This window comes from Malaclemys terrapin, chromosome 12 (genome assembly GCF_027887155.1).
Source record: "Malaclemys terrapin pileata isolate rMalTer1 chromosome 12, rMalTer1.hap1, whole genome shotgun sequence".
Taxonomy (NCBI): Eukaryota; Metazoa; Chordata; order Testudines; family Emydidae; genus Malaclemys; species Malaclemys terrapin.
The window spans coordinates 8,341,019-8,364,596 of NC_071516.1; the positions used below are offsets into that span (position 1 = coordinate 8,341,019).

The 23,578-nt window shown below is 41.3% G+C and overlaps 1 protein-coding gene across 1 annotated transcript in view; it reads left to right on the forward strand.

Annotated features, from left to right (window-relative positions):
• Positions 1–23,578, forward strand: part of CABLES2 (Cdk5 and Abl enzyme substrate 2) — a 50,046-nt gene that overhangs the window by 14,461 nt on the left and 12,007 nt on the right. The window contains exons 2-3 of the mRNA XM_054045894.1: positions 17,807–17,899; positions 20,429–20,506. Coding sequence (XP_053901869.1) covers positions 17,807–17,899; positions 20,429–20,506 — 171 coding nt within the window. The remainder of the gene's footprint in view (positions 1–17,806; positions 17,900–20,428; positions 20,507–23,578) is intronic.

The following is a 23,578-nucleotide window of genomic DNA, read 5'->3' on the forward strand; positions in this document are numbered from 1 at the left end:
TAAGTGAATAAGGTAGTTGGAGTTGACGTAGCTTAAGTCGACTTACCCCGTGTCTTCACTGCGCTGCATCGACGGGAGACGCTCTACAGTCGACTTCCCTTATTCCTCTTGGAGAGCTGGAGTACCGGGGTCAACCAGAGAGAGAGCTCTGCTTTCGATTTAGTGGGTCTGAAGACCCACTAAAACGATCCCTGCTGCAGCAGTGTTGATCTACCCCGTAGTGAAGACCAGCCCTCAGTTGCAGAATTCAGAGTTCAAATGCTGCTTATGCTACATGATGGGGAGATTAAAAACAAGGTTATACACAATTGTAAATCATTTTCCTTCACTTAAAAAAAAAAAAAACCCTAGGAAACTGCATTCAGAACAAGGTAAAAGAATATTTAGGTTGAAAAGAAGGTCAAGTATTTGAAAGTTGGGGAAATGTCAGAAGTACAGTTGCCATGCAACCTTAATCCTAAATAACATCCTTTTAACATAGTTTTTTAATGTAACACATACATCAAGCACTATTCTCAACATATCCCACGCTGAAGCCATAATTTTTTTTTAAGTTTTCTAAATGTAATTTGTGTTTTGCATCTTGAGCGACCCAAATAATGTGACAATGTCTCCTATGCTTTGTGTATGGACAGACCTACATAGGTGCCAGTTTGGGGTGAAGTGGGGTTTGGAGAGAAGGTTCTAACATTGTCTTTCATCCAGTGTTGTTCAGAGGAATCAGTGCAATCTAAATAGCCCTTGTAAATCCCATTTTTGCAATTGCACCGGTGCAAGAACAATTTTTGCAAGAGCACCAATGCCCAGTGTTAGTCTGAGGAAATACTGGCGCCCAGCAATATTTCTAGGTGCTAGCAGGTAAAAGGTGGGATCTGGACTTGAGTTTGAAAAGAACCAGGGTTGGTGGTGAGGCTAGAACCTTGTGTTTGTGTGGATTTAGAGCAGCATTTCTCAAACTGGGGTCCCCAGACTCCGGGAAGTCTCCAGGGGATCTGCAGGACCTGCTGATCAACTCCTCCTCCTTCCTCTATCTCCCGGAGGCTATTGAAGTCAAACCGGGAGATTTTAGGCGCTAAAAGTCTGGCAGGGCAGCATGCGGCGACCACACACGCGCGCGCTGCCAGAGAGAGGTGCCGGTCACTTTTGGGAGCCGCCCGAGGTAAGCGCCGCCCGGCCAGAGCCTGCACCCCAGCCCAGAGTCCGCACCCAAACTCCCTCCCAGACTCCGCACCTCCTCCTGCACCCCAACCCCGTGCTCAGCCTGGTGAGGGTGGGGGAGAGTGAGCGACTGAGGGAGGGGTGATGGAGTAAGCAGGGGTGGGTAGGAAGAAGTGGGGCATTGGCAGAAGAGGTAGAGTGGGAGCCGGGCTTGGGGTCCCTGAAAAATTTAAAATAAAAATGGGGGTCCTCGTGGTGTTAAAGTTTGAGAACCGCTGGTCTAGAGGTTAGATGATATTGGTTTGATGGAAAGATGGGGTTGTGTATAAAATAACTAGAATGAAACCTCTTTACAAATGTGTTACGTACACGCGCCTTTCTCGGTCAAATGCTTGGAGATGCTGCAGTTCTATTGGGTGCTTTTAGTTTAATGACACATGTGAATGAGTGACCATTTATTCTGCCAGCGGAGTGCAAGTTGGCTTTCACAGTAGTGTATGCATATGAATTGTGTCTCTGGTAATCAAAACAAATATCCATTCTGGCAAATATGCATTTCACTAAAATAGAATATGCTTTCTTTGTATTTCATTTCCTGTCACTGCCAACTGACCACAAGACTTTCCCCTTATAACTGACTTGCTGCTGCTTGTTTTGGTCAAAGATGCCTCAATCCTGTGTCTTCGACACAGACTGAATGGATGTACAGTAGAGGAGGAGTCAGCCTGATGAGAATTTTCAGTTATGCATATATGGAAATTGGCAGAAATGGGAAAGGAAAAAAAAAAGCACACCGCATTTTAATGGAGTTTTAGTGATAGGATGTATCTCTCCCAGCGTGTGATGGTGGCTCTCTGAGGAATAGTTAAAAGAACGAGGAGTACTTGTGGCACCTTTAGAGACTAACAAATTTAGTTGAGCATAAGCTTTCATGGGCTAAAAGTGATTTTTAAATGTGTTGTTAAAATTGCCTGGAGTCTTGTGCCCAATGGTTTTGTTGAGAGGCAGACATTAGATGGCTGAGTTTTGTTATAAGGCTGTCTTTGTGGAAGCTTCTGGGCAATGCATTCCTACAGGCTGCACTGAACTGCCTGATACTTACTGGCATAGAAAGATTCTCCCTTACGAAGTGAGTCTCTTGCACTAACCGTGTTGTGGTTACGACAGGATATTTCAGACATGGTTCACTACAACTGAAGATGAGGTTCCTATTTTTAATTGTCTTGGTTAAATATATGGAGCCAAAATGAAGCCACTAATGCTTTTTAATCCATCTATTATTGAGTAGTATGAGGCTCATTGATGAAAACACCCCACCTCATTCTCTCTGTGTGAGAATGGGAAGGGGAAAAGGAGGTTGAGTCTATTAACAGGCAAACGAACATATTATCTCACGGTCTGTCTGAAAAAAGGCAGCTGGGAATCCTTAAACTAGAGATTAGAAGAAGTGGATTTTTTTTTTTATTACTATAATTTCAACTGTGGTATGTTTAGTTGCTGTTAGTCACGTAGCATGTCAGACTAGTCCCCAATGCACAAGTTGCCTACATCAAAGTTTCAGGAACATTGTACAGTAACTCCTCACTTAACGTTGTAGTTATGTTCCTGAAAAATGCGACTTTAAGCAAAACAATGTTAAGCGAATCCAATTTTCCCATAAGAATTAATGTAAATCGGGGGGGTTAGGTTCCAGGGAAATCTTTTTTTGCCAGACAAAAGGCATTATATACATTTTAAACAGGCAATTTAATACAGGTATAAGTTTTAAACAATTTTAAAGAAACAATTTAATACTACAGTCATCATTGCTGAGTATGCAGCAGTGGGAGGTGCCCCCCGCATTACCCCACGCAGGCACAGCCCACTGGCACTGCAGACAATGAGGCAGGCAAGGAGGCTGAAGGTTCGTAGGCTAGGAGAAGCATGTTGCGCAGCTGCAGCCTCCCCTACTGTGCAAGCACCAGGGGCGGGGGGCTCAACCCTCGGCCAGCCCATTCCATCCCTTTCCCAAGCCCCCACCTTTAACCTGCCTCTTCTCCCCCACACCACCTCCCTGTTTACTCCACACGCCACATCCTCACTCCTCCCCTTCCCTCCCCTCCTCCTGCCCGCAGCAATCAGCTGGTTTGCGGTGTTCAGGAGGGAGGGGGGAGGAGCAAGGACGCGGCGCACAGGCTCCCCCTCCCTCCCCTGCCTCCTGAACGCCACAAACCAGCTGATTGCCACGGGCAGGGGAGGGAGGGGGGAGCCTGAGTGTCGAGTCCTCTCCCCTCTCTCCTGCCTCCTGAATGCCGCAAACCAGCTGATTGCGCAGGCAGGGGGAACGTGCTGATCCGCAGGGTCCGCCGGCGGGTGGGAGGCACTGGGGGAGGGGGAGCGTAGCGGAGCTGATGTGTGTGTGGGGGGGCTGCCAGCTGTGGACAAAGCAGGCAGCCAAAGACGTTATAGCAGAGCATTGCACAACTTTAAACGAGCATGTTCTGTAATTGAGCAGGGACATAAGATCGAAACAACATTAACCGAGAGGAGGTTAAATGGGTAGTTACTGTATGTACAAGTGGGTATGCAGTATTCAGAACATTTAGGCCTTAAGTTGCTACAAATGACCTGGAGCTATTATTAAGGGGTAATATCCATTACTAATCTAGCACCTTTTCAGGAGGGTGGCAAACTTTTCAGTGTGTGTAATCGTTAAATCTGAGCAGAATGAGAGAATATTGATTCCTTATATGGACATTGAGATCCTGTAGCTACACCAGTATAGACAGCAATATAAATCCACTTTACATTAAGCGTTTGCAGTGGTGGTAACTATTAACTTCCATACTACAGATAAGCCCTGTTTTTCAGCTATCCTGGACATGATTATGCAATAAGTGTGTGTTAAATAGGCTTTGAAGGGTTATATTTTTATTGTGAAATGTTCATTTCACCATATAAACACAAATAGACAAGAAAATATTTTCATCAATAATAATCAAAATTTACAAATGGGCAAAGTAAGAAATGCTGCTTGGGAACTTACCCAGAGTTTGATTTAAGGATCTTTATTTGTATATTTTGACATGATATTGCCAATTCGTATTTTAACAGTTATCAAGCTTTTAACTTTTTGAATCTTGACATCTACTGTCATTAAATTCTTACTCCAATTACAGTATTGTCTAACCCCCCCATAATTTTGTGCAACTGTGCAAATTTAAATTGATAACAATTGAAAAAATGCATAGATAAGCATCAATATTATCTGTTGAATTATTTAAAAAAAAACTCACAAATTCTGCCAAACCATGTGATAATTGACTGATTTGTGTATACAAGAACTGCAGTTTCATAAGCAAGACATCTGCATGGCCAATTTGCAATCTGATTTATGTGCCGTTATTGGAAATGGACATCTTGGTTTATTGAAAATCTGGGCCTTGGAATATTGAGTATACATCCCACAAAAAAAATTCAGTTGTTGAATAGGTAAGAAGCTTTCTAGGGGATAGCTTTTACAAATGTTTTTGAGTGAATACTCAGGTGATCAGATACAAAAGGAGTCTTTTTTTTTTTTTTTTTTTAATCAATAACAGTGGAAGGTGCTTCAATATTACAGTGATGAAGTGGTATAGAAGCTAAGTAGAAAAGACTGGTGAAGAGAGAAGCTTGACTATTTAAATACATAGCTGTCTGTATGAACCAATTCATATCATTCATACAATTTTAAAGGTTGCCTGTGAAGGCTGTAATCAGTCTCATAATAATACAGGTTGAGATGCACATGGTTGGTCTAGTTCTCAGTGTTGTACATCCAATTTGAATGGCATATGATACAAATATTGAGCTGTAAACAGTTAGTGAAACTTGACTAAAAGTGAGTGTCAATATGGTCACTAAAATTGATTTCTTCACTATGTTATTGTATCATGACTGTCAGAATTTAAAACTGGGAGTTTCATTGGATACATGACTTGGGCTTGCAGTTAGCTGTGCAAATTGTGCTTGGTTACCAAGTGATTAGGCCAATCTAAATAGCAGACAGAATTGAGCAATCATAGGCACAAACTGCTAGGTGAATTTTTTTTTTTTTTTTTTTTTTTTTTTTTGTCGGTAAATGCGTGTAATTAACCAGTTTGTGCATGCATAATCATGGTAATTTCACACCTTAATTTCTTGATAATCCTGCCGTAGGTTCTGCCAAACAGTGAAAAGGTAATCATGGTTTGGGGGAGGTAGGGAGAGTGTGTTTAAATCCATTTGCTGTATCACTGAAGAACTGAGACTGAAAGTAATTTTCTGAACTGAAGATAGGGTATTTTCATAGTAGAGTCCATGACTGTAGAAGTTGCCATCTGATGGTTCACCAGACCCCAAGTTTGTCGAACTTCCTATTGTAATGCAAAAACTTCCCATCTCTTTGATAAAGCATTTGGTGGTTGATGGAACTTTGCTAAATTATTATAGTTAATGGATATAATGATGATGATCTAGATCAGGGGCTGGTAAACTTTCAGAAGTGGTGTTCCAAGTCTTTCATTTATTCACTCTAATTTAAGGTTTCGCGTGCCAGTAATACATTTTAACGTTTTTAGAAGGTCTCTTTCTAGAAGTCTATAATATATAACTAAACCATTGTTGCGTGTAAAATAAATAAGGTTTTTAAAATGTTTACGCAGCTTCATTTAAAAATAAATTAAAATGCAGAGCCCCCCGGACCAGTGGCCAGGATCCGGGCAGTGTGAGGGCCACTGAAAATCAGCTCGCGTGCCGCCTTCGGCACACGTGCCATAGGTTGCCTACCCCTGATCTAGATAATACTTAGTCCTGCCATGAGTGCAGAGTATTGGACGAGATGTCCTCTCGAGGGCCCTTCCAGTCCTACAATCCTATGAAGTTCTATGTGGATTTTCTCCGATCTGTTATGGATGGTTTAAAAATGTCAAACATTAATTTGTCACAAGTTAAGCTTCCACAGTGATGGAAGCAAGAACAAACTAATAATTTGCTTTCCTTTTATGGCAGTTAATTTGTAGTGTTTTCTAAGAAGCTGAATTCTTGTGTGGAAAAAGTGTTTAAATGTAGATTAATTCTGACCAGATAATAAGTAAATTAGCCACAAATGGGTTTTCGGAATACAAATTTGTTAGAGCATCCTCAAAAAGGGCCTGGCATGTTAGAGAGGTGATGAAATATTGGCTGCATTAACATTTAACATTCTTCCGGGATGGTGGATGAGCCCCCTCTGCCCTTATCCTTTGAACAGTGTCTCTCCAATACATGGCATGATAAACTAAAAGCTAATGTGACACAACATGAAAGGAAGTCAAGAACCTGGTGCAGTTCAGATTCTAGAAACTGTATGAGGCTAGGTCTATACTACCCGCCTGAATCGGCAGGTAGAAATCGACCTCTCGGGGATCGATTTATCGCGTCCCATCGGGACGCGACAATCGATCCCCAAATCGGCGCTCTTACTCCACTAGCGGAGGTGGTAGTAAGCGCCGCCGACAGAAAGCCACAGAAGTCGATTTTGCCGCTGTCCTCACAACGGGGTAAGTCGGCTGCGATACGTCGAATTCAGCTACGCTATTCACGTAGCTGAATTTGCGTATCTTAAATCGACGCCCCGCTGTAGTGTAGATGTACCCTGAGTGTGGCAGCTGCAGCATCTCAAATCACTGCCATTCCACTGGTCTCTACCAATGATATGTCCCTCACAATAGTAGTAACTCAAGAGAACTTGCTCCATCAGCACATCCTTAGCAAAGAGTTTATAAAAGATACCCTAATGGGTATTTAACTGTACGTACGGTAACTCTAAGAAGTGACTTCTAAAATAGTTGAACTACGCATTGGCTGCAGACTATAACACTCTTAAATGAAGTTAACTGTTTCTCTGAACTAGACATGTTTTTGAAGGACTACGTGGGGACCATTTTTAAAAAAGCGGGAGAGGTGGTAGCTTCAACCCATTGAATATGGAAAATTGTTGGTAGCTGGTCTTGGCTGATATTGAACTACTGTTGAAGTCTTATTTTTCATGAAGTTAGACATTTATATCCAATGTATAACATGGCATTAAATTTCATGGGCTAAGACTTCATTATGTATATGGATTTCTATGTCCTAGAAAATCTGTGTTCATTTTAATGCTTTGCTTGTCAGAACTTTATAGTCATAACCATGACTTAAATATAGCATCTCACAGCACTAATTAATACACATTTACCCATTCGCCCTCATTCTCTTCCCCAATTCACCCCTCAAAAATAGCTGTCAGATTATATGGTTGGTCCATGTCATTGCTATGTTGACAAGACCCTAACAGCATATGCCCAACTGGAATTTTTAGAGGTGTGTGTGTGTATATCTCCTACAACCAGTTCAGTCCCTTTTACCCTTTTATTATTCATTTTAACACTAGTTTCTAATCCAGTTTTCTACTTTGTAGAGAAACTTGTAGTTCATTCCTTTGTGCTAATTTGATGCATCTTCCTTGATTAAAGAGAAAAATCCACTGCTCTTCAAGGAGGAACAATGTTGAACAAAGCAATTAATATTTAGGCAATGTGCCAAAAAGCTTTTCCTCCTAAGTTAATTGCCTTCCAACTGCATTTTGTGGCATTTTTCAATGGCCTGTTTACTGTGCGCCCGCTAGCTCTGTCTGAAAGGATGTATCCTGCACTGCTCTCTACTGTTGTGGTCGCTGTTATGAACACATCACGGCTGGCCATGCAGTATATCAGGGTCGGCAATGTTTGGCATGCGGCTCGCCAGGGTAAGCACCCTAGCGGGCCGGGCCAGTTTATTTACCTGCTAACGTGGCAGGTTCGGCCGATCGCGGCCCCCACTCGCCGCGGTCCGCCGTCCCGGGCCAATGGGGGCGGCGGGAAGCAGCGCGGGCCGAGGGATGTTTACGTCAGCAGGTAAATGAACTGGCCCGGCCCGCTAGGGTGCTTACCCTGGCGAGCCGCGTGCCGAACGTTGCCGACCCCTGGAGTATATCATTAGCACCCAATCTGAACAGGAATCAGCCTGTTGTGTGCCATGGAAAGAAACAAAACCGGGTTACTTTTGGTATTCAAGGAGCAGCTGCACATGGTGGACCGTTGTTTTTGGGCTTGGAAACAAGCGCTGAGTGATGGGATTGCATCATTATGTAGGTCTGGTATGACTAGCAGTGTCTGCAGAACTTTCGGATGCAAAAAAAAAGTTCCACCTTTCTGGAACTATGTGCGGCGCTCGTCCCAGCACTATGACACAAGGACACCAAAACAAGAGCTGCCCTCTCGGCGGAGAAGCGTGTGGCGATGTCTGTCTGTGTGGAAGCTGGCAACTCCAGACTGAACTGGTCAGTCGTGAAATAATTTGGAGTCGGGAAGCCCACTGTAGGGACTGTGTTAACACAAGTGTGCAGGGCCATTAATCGCATCCTGTTATGAAGGACTGTAACTCTTGGCAGTGTGCATAAAATAGTGGATGGCTTTGTGGCAATAGGATTCCTAACTGCAGCGGGGCGACAGAGGGTAGATATATCCCAATTTTGGTCCTGGAGTTTGCGGAGGGCATGGAAAGCAGTTCTGTATTGGCTGCAGGGGGTCTGAGCATGCATGAATTCTGCCTGCAGTGTGATTTGGGATTTCAGCATCTCCATTTGCTCCTCCATCACTTGTATCATCCGTTCCAGGCCCAGTAAAATCTGCTCCTGGCTCTTTTCTGTCCCGCCTATTTTATAATTTTCTTTTAAAGTCTCTCTCCATGCCCTGCCTTCTAGTTTTTTGGCCTCTGAGCACCTCTCGAAACATGTCCTCCTTGGTTGCTTCCTTATCTGGTGGAGACACACTGACGGTGTGTAGGGGGTTCCCCTGAAGTCCGCATCTGCAGAAGCTCAAGAAACAATAAACAGAAGCATGATTGTGCACACACAGCATCGAATCATTATAGTAAAATGCACCTTTTTTAAAGAATCAGGTTTCTCACTATCTCTTGGCAAGCACACAGCTTGGCGAACAAACTATATTGAGTTGAACCCAGGGGAATGGGGGTGCTCAAGATGGGGCAAAGGTTCTCCGTGGTTTGGTTTTTTTTTTTTAAGGGGATCACTGCAGGTGATTAAGGACAATATTGTAAATTCTGCCAGCATTTTTCACAGGTGGGGGTCATTGAACTTGATATCTCAATCCTGAGGGTATGCAAGGATACATCTTCTGCATGCATGTGGCTTCAGACCAGGTCCCTGTGTTGCTCGCCTGGGTGCTGCTTTGGTCCCTGCACAAGTGATTGCTGATTGGTGTTGGAAAGCTTCCTTCAATGGGGGAAGGAAGAGAGCAGCTCTGCCAAGGAAGCTTTGGCAGAGGACTGGCAGAAACCTCCAGAAAAGTTTCCTAGAGATCTCTCTGGAGAATTCCTGTGAAATCTGTGTGCTCTGCTTAGTCAGTGGCTCTCAAACTTTTTTCTACTGGTGACCCCTTTCACATAGCACATCTCTGAGTGCAACCTCCCCCCCCTTATCAATTAAAAACACTTTTTTATATATTTAACACCATTATAAATGCTGGAGGCAAAGCAGGGTTTGGGGTGGAGGCTGGCAGCTCGCGATCCCCCATGTAATAACCTTGTGACCCCCTGAAGGATCCCTGGCTTAGCTGCACAAGGGAATGTGGAGCACACACAAACACAGCTCGTCTTGTACATTTCTATCCCCTTCACCCACTTCTAGAATACACAAAGCAAAGGACAGCTGTACCTCATATAACCGAGCAACAATTGGAAGTATCCAGGGAACTCTTGGAGGTCTGGAGGTGGGGTTGCCACTGAGAATGGCATCCAGCTCCCTATAGAAGCACCATCACTTTGGCACAGCACCAGAGTGATGGTTTGACTCCCTTGAGGCTTCTGCAGAATAAAGGAAGCCGTTGAGGCAAAGCTAAGGGAAGAGCAGGCTGGATTTCCACCCGGAAGATCATGTCTCAACCACATTTTCACCCTAAGAATAATCATTGAAGGAGAGCATCAAGTAGTAAAACCCACTCCTCATAAACTTCATAGATATTTAAGAGAGCATTTGACAGCCTCCATTGCTGTTCACTCTGGCACATCTGTATTATGGTATGCCAATAGAAATAATTATCATAATCAAGTCTTCATATCAGGATGCAACATGCACAGTTAAAGTGAACACAGACTTGAGGGAATGATTTAACGTGGACACTGGTGTCAAACAAAGAATGCATCCTTTCCTCTCCTGTTTGGCTTTGCCATTGACTTCATTATGAGAACAAGTGTAGATGGATCCAACATGGCCATGGTTTAACAGAATCTAAATTTTTTTTTAGTATACTTCTGCTGATATAACTGTCTTCTAAGTGACTGTTCAACCAACATGCAAATAAAGACTGAACAGCATTGCAAGAAAGATGAGGTTAATCAGTTACAAAAAAATAAATCCAATGAGATCTCCAACAACTCCCAACTCAATTGAGACATTACATTGGAGGGCAAAGGAATACAGGAGGTGAATCAATTCACATACCTTGGCGGTAATATGCAAGCCAGTGGGGATATCTGGAAGGAAATAATGTCATAAATTGTCAAGATGACAGCTGCATTCACCAGCTTAAACATGATTTGGTTATCAAACATCTACAGCTTAAAGAACAAACTATGAATCTTCAACGTAAATACACCCATTCTTAAAATGAGAGGGAATGGGAGGAGATGTGTTCCTGCTACTTTAAGAATGAGAGTTGGGTTTCCACTTTTTGATCTGTTCTTAACTAGCTTCTTTTCACGCCCCCAGTGACCTCTTCCCTCCTTGCTCAGGTGAGTTGGGTGTAGATTTGAGGCACTAATGGTCTGCAGTGACTAACCCAATCCTTGCTCTTGCATTTGGAATGGCTACCACTGTTCTATCTCTTCCTCTTTCATGGACAGAGTACTGGTCCGCTAGACCGCCATCTTCCCTTCCACACTGGGATTTGGTGGGAGCATCTTCATCTTCTGTTTTCCTGCAACCCTTTGCTGGAGCTTTCTTTTGAGCAGAGACACAGCTGGGGAGCCTTTACTCCAAGCAAAGGTCCCAGCATCAAAGGGCCCAACTTATCAGCTGCAGTCAGCCTCTATTCTCGTAACAACATAAGGTAAAGGCCCTCTCAGGTCTTGTACTCCTTCAGAAAAAGAGGGGATGCTCACTAATTGAAACTCAATGTCAAATTAAGGGTAGTATTTGTGTTACATAAACTCTTCTTAAAGGGTTTTTCTATCCTTAGCTGCTTTCTTGGCAAGGATACTTTATTTTATTGTAATAGGGAATTTACTCCTTAGGAACCTACAGTAGGTAGGAGCAAACAGCCAGTTTCCCCTGGTATATAGCTCACAGATTTTATTCGCTTGAACTGAATTACTTTTCTTAAGAGTGCTGTAGTTGGTGCATAAAATGTTAGCCCAGATAGGATTTTGGATGAAGTAAAGTACTGCTTGAGCTCCTAACTGTCAAATCTTTGTGGTATTTGTCTTTAAGACAGTTTAAACATATTTGTAAATGTGCTACAGTAGGTAGTTGTCTTACAGATGAATTTTCTTTGTCTTTAAATTACACACAGCACTGAGAGCTCTGGAAACCCCTCTAATTATAATCCTTTATAGTCCAGTTCATAAAGCTAGAGGCAGGAACTTCATCCTAGATAAATCTGCTTAGAACAGAATAAATCCATTTTAAAATTGGTTTCATCAGGCAGAACCTGACAAGTGGTCAGCTCGTCCATGTAATCCAAGGTTTCTTACTATAACAGAGCCTCACTAATTCACACTATGATAATGGGTATGGGGGAAACCATAAAAAACAAGCTAACAAATTGCAAAATGTTCTTACACTTATTTTGACAATGGTGGAAAGTGTTATGGTACTATAGTATACTCTGTAAAAATACATTGTTAAAAATAAACCATAACAATAGTAAAACTGTTATTCTTTAAAACTCTGCTGATAGGTTCATGAATATCTAAAATAGAATCAGTCTTAGCATAGTAAAATACCACCTCACTACATTCTATTAAATTTCTGCACAATTTTTGTGTGCGCAAATTATGGCATATATAGATTAGTAAAACTCTGTGGCACCCTTATTCCATAGGAATATATCTTATTCAATGCCTTAGACTTCCAAAGGGAAAACACTTCTCCTGCTTTGGTAGAAAAATCTTAACTCTGTTAATGCAGCTAAAATGGAGTGAAGTTTTCTGTTTACGCACTAGGGTGTATTGTTTGTAGTTCAAAGTGTGGGGTGGAATCTTCCTATGCTGTAGTGTTTCTCTGTGTGTACTGCTTCAGATATCTCTTCCTGACCTTCTCAACTTCAAGACACTGCAATTGTGGGAAGCAAAGCTTTGTGATATTCAGGAATGGATAATATTCCTGACACCTCTTCAGTGTGCAGGCAAAGCACATCATCAAGTGCCTGAGTTGGGAGTGACAGAGGAAGGTATTAATGCAAACACCTTTTTCATTTCTTGTCAAAATGCAATCTTTTAAAGTGGATCACCTAGACACGTGCTCTCTCCATTCCTAACATTGAGTCAAATGGACTGGGATTAATTATTTTATTTAGGAAAAAATAAACTTCAGTTACGTAAGCTTCCCCTGGCCCTAGAGTGAGGTTCCTCTTTGTTTAATTTTCATGTCTAATGTGTCAAACAGCAAATAAGCGCTCAGAGCAAGCCCAGCAAACTGAAGTATGGGCTAAGGGCAGAAGCCAGAGGTTTGGAAGATAGAACCAAGCAAATCTGACTAGAAATTCTTATTGTAGTGTCTGGGTTTTTGCTCCTAGCGCAGAAGCAGGCTGTCAGCAGATCTGATTTCCTGTGAATTATATGGTCCAATTTCAGACAATGAGCGTGAGGCCCTTCTCCTTTCAAATACATCTAAACATCAGTGGACTTGGCCAGTTTTTCCAGAGCAGTATGCGTCACTATTGTAATGCTTCCTGTTATCCTGCACGGGCTCCGAAAATGCACCTTCCAAGGAGGGCTGACTGCTTCCTAACAGGTGGTTTTCCTCTTCTGGCTGGAGTTGGACATGGCAAGTGGGACTTGCATTTGCTCCCCAGCCACCACTTGGACATGAATGCAAGTACTCAATCCAAAAGTGAGCCCAAGACCTTTTTTGTTCTGCCCTAGCGTAACTAGTGATGAAGAATACCTTTTACTAAGCATCCAAATAAATACGTTATGGAGACACTTAGACTGGCTGATTCTAACTAACATCTGTTGATGTTTTTAAAGACAATACAGTGAATTTAGTGCTACCCTCCTAAACATGCTGAATATATCACACCCCCCAAAACCTTGAATCCTCCCATAAAGTTCAGAACAATAAGTACAGGTCCTAGCTCCAGGAAGCAGATATTCTCACTGTACTTCATAATCCTAGAGAGTTAATTTTACAGACCTTCCTGGAATAAAGAACAAACTCTTTCCTTCCTGGTGCCTGCCTTCTAAGTGGGATTCATGCAGCCAAGCAAGGAGAACTTGTATTTGCATATCCCTGTGGTACTCTACACTTTCAGCAAAGTGGCTTTGCCCAGGGATTCCTACAGGTAGGGATTCTATCTACCTCTATTATTTGGCTAAACCAACACCCTTTTATGCAACTATTCCCCTACCACCACCACACATGCATCTGCATGCGCGCGCGCGCACACACACACACACACACACACACACACACACAGAGATAGAATCAGCAATCCACGTCTGTGCGAGCTTTGTTAGACATGGAGAAAACCAAAGTAATGGGGGAAGGGGCTAATAGTGTTTCATCACATCCTGATGGGCTTGATGCTGTAGACCCAAGAGTTCTCAAACTTCATTGCACTGCGACCCCCTTCTGACAATACTACACAACCCCACAAGGAGGGACTGAAGCCTGAGCCTGCCCTGTGGGGGGGACGACCTGTAATCTGAGCCCTGCCACCCAAAGCTGAAGCCTTCGGGCTTTGTCCCTGGGCAGTGGGGCTCAGGCTTCAGTTTCGGCCCCAAGCCCCAGCAAGTCTAATACTAGTGCTGGCAACCCCATTAAAATGGGGTCGAAACCCACTTTGGTGTCCTGACCCACAGTTTGAGAACTGCTGCTGTAGACCCTAATACATGAGTCCTGTGACGTTTCCTAAATGTAGGTCAGGGGCTGCATTCCAGATCTGAGAATGTTGCATCATGACTAATAGCCTTCTCAGCACACCAGGAATTGTTTGATTTATGTGGACACCTGTCTATCTTGGATGATGTTGCATGCTGAAATACCACTGCAGTAGCCATGCTTGTGGCTGTGATGGCTCCAAAATAACCATGAGTAGGATTGAAACTACCTGAAAAAGAGCTATGCAAAGAAATGTTTTAAAACTGCAATTTTGGCAGTGGACATTGGGGACTATAGGTGATCCATTCCCCATGGATGTACCAAGTTTCTAGCCATTTGACCGGCTGTTCCATAGAACACTACCAAAGACAGTTTCTAACATTAATTAACTCACAAATGGGAAGATTTAGCATTCTCTCCATTCTTGTATACAAGGAGCAACTCAAATTTTCCAGCTGAGTGCTTGCTTGAGCTTTGCTCTTTCCAGAGAACACCTGAACAACTCCAGTAAGAGAAATTAAAGATGTCAAATTTGCTTTCTAGAGAAAATGCCAAGTTCTGTATTGGAGAATGTTGCTACATATTCCCTTAAGCCATAACTAGTTGTTAATCATATTTGCTTTTGACGGTTGCTTTTGATGCCCTTTCCTGCCAAGGGAGAAAAAAGCATTCAGTAACGTAGTTTGTCTTGGGTTTCCTGACACACACTTACAAAAAGTAGACAAGAATGGTAAATCATGATTTTTTTTTTTATTTGTAACTGGGTTTCAAGAATGTATGAAGGCATTTATTTTTCTAATAATTTGGACAAACTGGATAGATGCATTTTATAGTGAAGTGCAAAATACTAATTGGAATTCTTACTACAAAAAATAAATCATCTAATTTTAAAATCCTTATCCCAGGGCATCTTAATATGTAGGCAGAGCTGTTCCTGGAGACTCTCTTTTTACAGTTATTAAAAGTGACACTTTTTTTACTTTAAGTTTAGTAGGAAAAACTGGTAAGGATTTAACTTAGAGGTGCAGATATCCTCATAAAGGGTCTTTGCTTACCATGCAAACTGTAGATCCTGCATTTGCAGGAAAAGTACTGTATAGTTGCAACTCTTACATGATAATTATTTACTATTTTAAAGTGTGACTGGACTAACATTTTTTAGGCAGCTCTGACAGTATCTTTAGAGAAGTTGAGAAAAGTAACTACAAGGGTGGGGAAAAGGAAATAAACATTTGTCATCTTAATCTTTTTATAATAGCTATCTAAAAAAGTAAATTTTTACTTCTAAAGTTAAGTGCCTAAAGTTAGACGTGTAAAGCCATATTTGGATGTATAAATGGGAATCTCAAGTATGAGTAGGGAGGTTCTTCTGTCTTTGGCATTGGGTCTGACAGCTACTGGAATACCATGTCCAGTTCTGGTGTCCACAATTCAAGATAGATATTGAGAAATTGGAGAGATTTCAGAGAAGAGCCACAAGAACGATTAAAGGATTGGAAAAAGACCCTTATAGCAATAGATTCAAGAAGCTAAACTTAGCACACTGAAGGTTTAAAGGTGATTTTTATTACAGTCAATAAGTACCTATTTGGGGGGAAGAGGGGGAATTGATAATGGGTTCTTCAGTCTAGCAGACAGAGGTATAACAAGATTCAATGGAAGACAGAGTGCACATTTTTAACAGTGAGGGTAATTAATCATTGGAACAATTTACCAAGAGCTGTGATGGCATCCCCATGACTGGCAATTTTAAAATCAAGATTGGATGTCTTTCTAAAACATATGCTGTAGTTTTTAATTTGGGGAAGTCCTATGGACTACTGTACAGGAGATCAGATTAGATGACTACAGTAGTCCCTTCTGGCCTTACCTATGAATCTGTTTAGGCACCCAAATAATAAAGCAGGCTGACTTTTTTTTCCGTCTTTAGTCTTTTTTTCCAGTTTATTTACCAATGTGTGTAGCTGCTTATTTTTTAAGTGCTTGATGGAATTCCTAGGAGACTAACTGAAAATCCTTAGTCAATAAGAGCGAGCTGTGCAAGAGAATATCTAGCTTCTGTAGTTCCAATTACATAATTATTCTTGATAAAATAAAAATGGTTGCTGTTTCTCATAGTTTTTAACGTAAACACTGCTGTTATTTTGTTTCCCCTGGGATATAGGGATATTTGCTTATATTTTAAAGAAACTCCATTGTCTTGGTCTTTAAAATCTTACAAATCTTTTTTTCTTTTCTTTTCTTTTTTTAAACCAAAGCCCTCTTACTTGTCTAGTACAGTCTCTGAACTGGCTTCTATTGATATAAGTAGTCCAGTTCTGACAGTGCATATTACAGGATTAACAGACATCTATCAAGAATAACAGAAGAAAAACTCAGATCGCTGAGTACATGGGGTGTTTATGGCTACCAAGACAAAGGGACAAGATTTAGAATATGAATAGTTACAGTGAAGTACTATTACATGGAGGTGGCTTCTTAGTGCCGATTGGGTCTGAACACATTCTTATGGAGTACATAGCTTCAAAATCCTTCTTCACATTTACATTTTCACTGGTTAATGAATGATCTAAGCCTTTGACAATAGGAATCTATTCCTCTGGGCAAGGTCCATTTTCCGCACGTTAATGTGATTCACCATTAACATTACACCATCTCAGTTTCTTGTGGATTTTTTTCCCCCCATGTCTTCCATTTTAGGATTTTACATCAGCATGTAGTACCCCAAGCTTCCTCTTTAATAGCCCTTTCTATAGTTTTCTTAGTCCTTCTGTTGCTTTTATTGATCCAGAACTGTTTTAAGAAGGCTTTTTTTAGTTTGTCTAAACTCGTATCGCAGGAAAAGTAACTAGTCCAATTTTCCGACTTGAGGAAAGCGCACAAGCTATAAAATAAGATTTATTTCCCCCCTTCTACCCCAGGTGAGGGATTTTCCCACACCTCTCATTGGGTCTTTTAAACTTGTATTGCAAAGATTCCTGAAGAGTGGTAACTTGCAGGCAGGCTTTTCTGTTCTACATAATCTATTTTGATTAGTCAAATGACCTCTTTGTTAAGAGAGCCAACTTCTTAAAAAGATGAGATCCTTTACTCAGTATAAACTGCTTGCTTTGGGAACTACTAAGGTTCTTGGCCTCTTCAGAAGTTTGAAGATGCCGAGGTTTGAATATTTCAGCTATCTTTTGTGAGCAGTACAATATCTTAAGACTTCATAAATCTCTGTTGCAGTTTCTGATCTCAAAGGCCATGAACTAATATTGTTCACTCTTCATGGTGTTGTACATTTTTACAGAAGGCGTTTTATCTCCCAGCGCTGCTCTCTAGAATTTTTAGAAGACATAGTGGAATGTGCCAGTGTACGAAGGTACTTTTTCAAAAGCAGCATTAATCTTAACTCGTTGCATGCAAGTCCTCTCCTCCCTCCACCCGCCTCAAAGCTGAATATCTGAGGTCCTGCATGCTAGTGCCGCCATCTGATCATAACACCTACATCTTTGTTTTAGATCACTGAATAATTCTTTTTAATTGCAGAACTAAGCACATATCTGGATCGCCAAGACACAAAAGCTTGAAGAAGATGCACTTCATCAAGAATATGAGACAATATGATACAAAGAATAGCAGGTAATGTTTTATATTCACTGGGGTCTGATTCTGACACCCTTATTTGCATGAAGTAGGACTTAACTCATGTGAATAGTCTTTCTGAGTTTAGCTGGGCTATCCATCTATGTGAATAAGTACCAGTTTACATGAGTAAAGCTGGCAGATTTGGGTCACAAATAATTACAGCTTAACACGAATGTTGGAGTCGGACTGGCTTATCCAAAGATTTGATTCTTGGACACTGCGGTAAATGGAATGTTCATCTAAAATATATTTGGGGGGGGAGGGGAGGAATGAGATTTTATAAAATTTTATATACATGTATTTCTAAGCGTAAAATGTATCCGTACAGATACATTTGCTAAGACATGTGAGGGTAAAAGCCAACAAGGAGCCTCAGATGATTGAGCAGTGTGACACTTGGGGAATTGTTTGGGTTGGAAAAGAACTTCGTGACTTCAGCTCTTGAGGTGGAGAGAATGAATGCAAAAAAAATCTGATCGTTCTTATTTGTGAAATTTGAGTAAACTCTATGGTTCTATTTTACAGATTTTAATACTAGACTGTTGTCCTTAGCTCCAGCTAATTAGAGAGGCTGTATGCTCCACGGGTTAGGGAATGGAATGGAAGTCTGGAGACCTGAGTTGTGCTCCTGGCTGTTCCATCAGTTTGTTGCATGACCTTGTACAAGTCATGTAACCTCTCCATGTCTGAGTTTCCTGGGCAGTAAAATGAAGAGAATAATCTGTACTCACTTCTTGTAAAGCTCTCACAACTGGGGGGGAAAAAAGTGATTGATGTAGGAGCCAAGTATCCCCTGTCAATAGAACCTTAGAAATGTAGGGTTGGAAGGGACCTCAAGAGGTCATCTAGTCCAGCCCCCTGCACAGAGGATGGACCAAGTATACCTATGCCAACCCTTAAGTGTTTTGTCCAGTCCTCATCTTAAAAACCTCCAATGACGGGGATTCTACAACCTCCCTTGGAAGCCTATTTATTGCTTAACTATCCTTAGAGTTAGAAAGATTTTTCTAATATCTAATCTAAATCTCCCTTGCTGCAAATTAAGCCATTTTACTTCTTGCCCTATCTTTAGGGGACATGGAGAACAATTGCTCATTGTCCTCTTTATAACAGACCTTAACACATTGGAAGGTTGCGGTCGAGTCCAACCCTCAGTCATCTTTTCTCAAAACTAAACATGCCAGTTTTTTAGGTCAGCGTTTCTAAACCTTTTAGCATTTTTTTGTTCTCCTCTGAACTCTCTTCAGTTTGTCCCCATCTTTCTTACAGTGTGGTGCCCAAAACTGGACACAATACTCCCACTGAGGCCTCACCAGTGCCAGAGTGGGAGAAATATCCTCCTGTCTAGTACATACAACACTCATGTTAATACAGAATATTAGTCTTTTTCACAACTGCATCACACTGTTCACTCATTCATTTTGTGATCCACTATACCCCTCTGATCCTTTTCAGTAGTACTTCCACCTAGCCATTTATTTCCCATTTTGTATCTATGCATTTCATTTTTTTTCCTTCCGAAGCGTAATATTCTTTATTTAATTCTGTTGATTTTGTTCCAATTCTCTAATTTGTCAAGGCTATCCTGAATTCTATTCCTGTCCTCCAAAGTGCTTGCAGCCCATCCCAGCGTGATGTCATCCACCCATTTTATAAGCATACCCTCCACTCCATTATCCAAATCATTAATGAAAATATTGAATATTACCAGATCCAAGACAGATCCCTGCAGGTCCTTCAATATACATCCCACCAGTTTGACAGCGAACCATTGATAACGACCCTGAGTACAGTCTTTCAAGCCATTGTGCACCCACTTTACAGTAATTTCGTCAAGACCACATTTCCCTAATTGACTTATGAGAGTGTCATGTGGGACTGTGGGCCTTATTAAAATCAAGATATATCTCATGTACTGCTTTCCTCCCATCCACTAGGTCAGTAACCAAGTCAAAGGAGGAAATGAGGTTGGTTTGTCATGATTTGTTCTCAACAAATCCATGTTGGCTATTACTTACTTAATGCCTAATGGCTATTTCTGGGGGTTAAGGCCGGTTGTGTGATGCTTTATTTGAGGATGGATTGTTTCCTGCCAACAGCAGGTGCTCAGCATAGGTTCTGAAGTATAGGCTTGCTACCACTACCTCGGCATGCAAGACTACAAATATTGTTTACAAAATTATCTTCCTATTTTAAAAGTCCATGTACAGTAGCTGACTCATGCTGCAAAACACTCTGAGCAGCTGCAAGATGGGAGTCACTCTGGGCTCTCCTGAGAACTTTACACACCTGCACTTGATTGTATGGGGCCTCAGCCTTATGTGAATGCCCTTTGGTTTTGTGGTGCTTTCTTTAATATAAACTCCACAACCATCCTAGGTTCTTTAGAGAAGCCGTTTAAGAAAAACCTTGTGTGTGAACACTTCATAGGAAACTACAGGGTTGCTAGCAAGGCTGCTGTTTTATAGCTGCAGAAAACTTTTGTTTCAGTTCTCACTTTAATCTTTTCTTGTCTGCTTTCAGGATAGTATTAATCTGTGCTAAACGAACCTTATGTGTGGCTTTTTCTATCCTGCCGTATGGGGAGAGCTTACGAATCAGGTGAGTCTATATTTGTAACTTGACATATCTGCACTGCTCTAAAGTGTCCAGTCCGTTACCATATATAACAGCCTAATTTATGAAATGACGTAGCCTCATAAGTGAGTGTAACTGTAATATACCATAGCCCGTTTTAGTATACCCTGAAACAAAGAAAATGCATATTTTAAATGTTCTTATCAGACTTAAGGAATGCACAAAATAGCAATGCACTCATTGAGTAGTAAAATAAATATAAAAATCAAATTGATTCAATGTCAATTAAAGTACTGAACCAGACCATAGAGAGTCAGTTAATTCTCCCCCTACCCCCCCCCCCCATTCATCAGCCAAAAGCCAATGCATAGTAGTCAAGTGTAAAAGTATAATTAGGCAAGCCAAAAAAGAATTTGAAGAGCAACTAGTGAAAGACACACAAAGTAACAGCAACATTTTTCAGTACATCAGAAGCAGGAAGCCTACCAAGCCATCACTGGGGCCACTGGATGATCAAGGTGCTAAAGGAGCACTCAAGTAAGACAAGACTGTTGCAGAAAAGCCAAATGAATTCTTTGCGTCAGTCTTCACTGCAGAGAATGTGAGGGAGATTCCCACACTTAAGCCATTCTTTTTAGGTGACAGATCTCAGGAGCTGTCCCAGATTGAGATCAGTAGAGGAGATTTTGGAATAAATTGATGTATTAAACAGTAATAAGTCACCAGGACCAGAATGTATTCACCAAGAGTTCTGAAGGAACTCAGATATGAAATTGCAGAACTACTAATTGTGTTTTTTAAAAGGGTCAAGACGCAATCCCAGCAATTACAGGCTGGTGAGCCAAACTTCAGTATCAGGCAGATTGGTTGAAACTATAGTAAAGAACCAAATTATCAGGCACACAGATGAACACGATGTGTTGGGGAAGAGTCAGCACTGCTTTTATATAGGAAAATCATGCCTCACCAATCTATTAGAATTCTTTGAGGGTGTCAATAAACAATCCAGTGGATATAGCGTACTTGGACTTTCAGAAAGCCTTTGACAAGATCCTTCACCAAAGGCTCTCAAGCAAAGTAAGGAGTTATGGGATAAGAGGGAATGTCCTCTCATGGATCAGTAACTGGTTAAAAGATAGGAAACGGAGGTTAGGAATAAACGGTCAGTTTTCACAGTGGAGAAGTAACTAGCAGAGTCCCCCAAGGATCTATACAGGGACCAGTGCTGTTCAACATATTCATAAATGATCTGGAAAAAGTAGTAAACAGTGAGGTAGCAAAGTTTATAGATGATAAAAAATTATTCAAGATAGTTAAGTCCAAAGCTGACTGCAAAGAGTTACCCAGTTTTGTGAGATCCCTTTGTAACTGGGCAACAAAATGGCAGACCGGGGGGAGGGCGGAGAGCCCCCGGCGGCCAGAGCGCCGGGGGAAGCACATGCTTGGTGGGCTGCTGCCTGGAGCTGGCCCTGCTCTGAAGCATGTCACCAGGCAGTGTTTGAAGACAGGATACTTGGCTAGATGGACCATTGGTCTGACCCACTATGGCCATTCTTATGCTCTTATGAGGTGTATGCTTTGAGATTTAAAAGGGAAATAGGGCCCTGTTCCTGGAGACACCTATGCCCATGCTTAACTTCATGTATGTGAAGTTAAGCATGGGCATAGGTACACGAGTAGTCTCATTTTATCATGAGACTACTCGTGTGCAGAATTAGCAAGTGCCTAAGTGTTTGCAATATCAAGGCCTAAGACCTCTTGCTTGATGCAAAAACCTGACAATGAATAAAGGTTGTGGTGTTAAGATAGAACCTCCCTTTTTTTTTTTTTTTTTTTTTTTTTTTAAGGTAACCAGTTATGCTACACTTTTAGGGGTTTTACACAATATTTGAATCTTTTATTGAAAACAAAGTCAAACTACCTCTCCTTCCGCCACCACTCCAATAGTAATAGTAAAAGATTGGAGCTAGGAGTCTTGAGTTTACTTTTCTTGGGCAAAAAAAAAAAATAATCTAATTGAGAAAGATGGAGTGCAATAGGTATTTGTCACCAGTTGTGCTTTTGTTTGGGCTCTGTGTGTGTGTGTGTGTGTGTGGTTTTTAAAGGTTTTTTCCTTTATATAATGTGAGAAGGGCATTTGCTACCACCTTGGCCAGCTATCACTGACACCAAACAACTTGAGTTGGGAAGTTTCAGTCCTTTATTAAGTTAAAGGGAACGGAAACTTGCCAGTCCTGATAAGAGAAACTGGATAACTCCATTGGGTTGGTCATCCTTGCCCACCTTATTGCACTGTTTGCAGTTGGTTCTCTTTGAAGTTTTGAGGTAGTGCTGAGTGCCCTATTAACTTTTTTTTTTAAATATTTTTGTCAGACTGTTCATTATTTTGCACTTAGCTCTAATATACCACTAGAGGTAAAGGCAAGTGCTGTCTTTCCTGACTCTCGTTTTCAGGGATTTGTAACTCCACCATAATTAAGATGCTCTTCTGACTCTTTTTAAAAAAAAAAAAAAAAGATGTATTAAGCCCTGAAAATAACATTAAATGCTGAATGCCACTGTGACTTTGTCTACTACCAAGAACTGAAAATCCATTTATGGCAAATTATATGCAATGTATTTTGGAAATGTAAGAAATGTGTTCCAAATGTACACAATACAATTGCAAATACTCACACATGAGGAATAATAAGTGAGGAGAACTAGAGGAAAATCCATGTAGGATTCTCTTGTGAGCTTTGAGCTAGCTCTGTGGACGTTAGACTGTGTAAATCAACAGAAAGTATTGCATTTACTCTTAATGCACCTTTGCTAAAACAATTGTGTTGTCACTTATGTCCTGTACATAACTTATGGAAGAAGGAAACGGATGTTTAGTGGTGGAAATTGTATTGTATGCAAACATACTTTCTACAAAAATAGGCAATGGGAAACGTTTCTCTCACTTGATGGGAAAGCAGCAAGGTCACTTGAAAGAGTTGGATTCTATAGCTGGCTGCTAAAGTACCACTTCTTTCAGCTTTTCCTTGTCAGATGATGATGATTTGACCAAAATACAGTAACTTTATTTATTTATTTAGACTGAAGTAGGTGGCA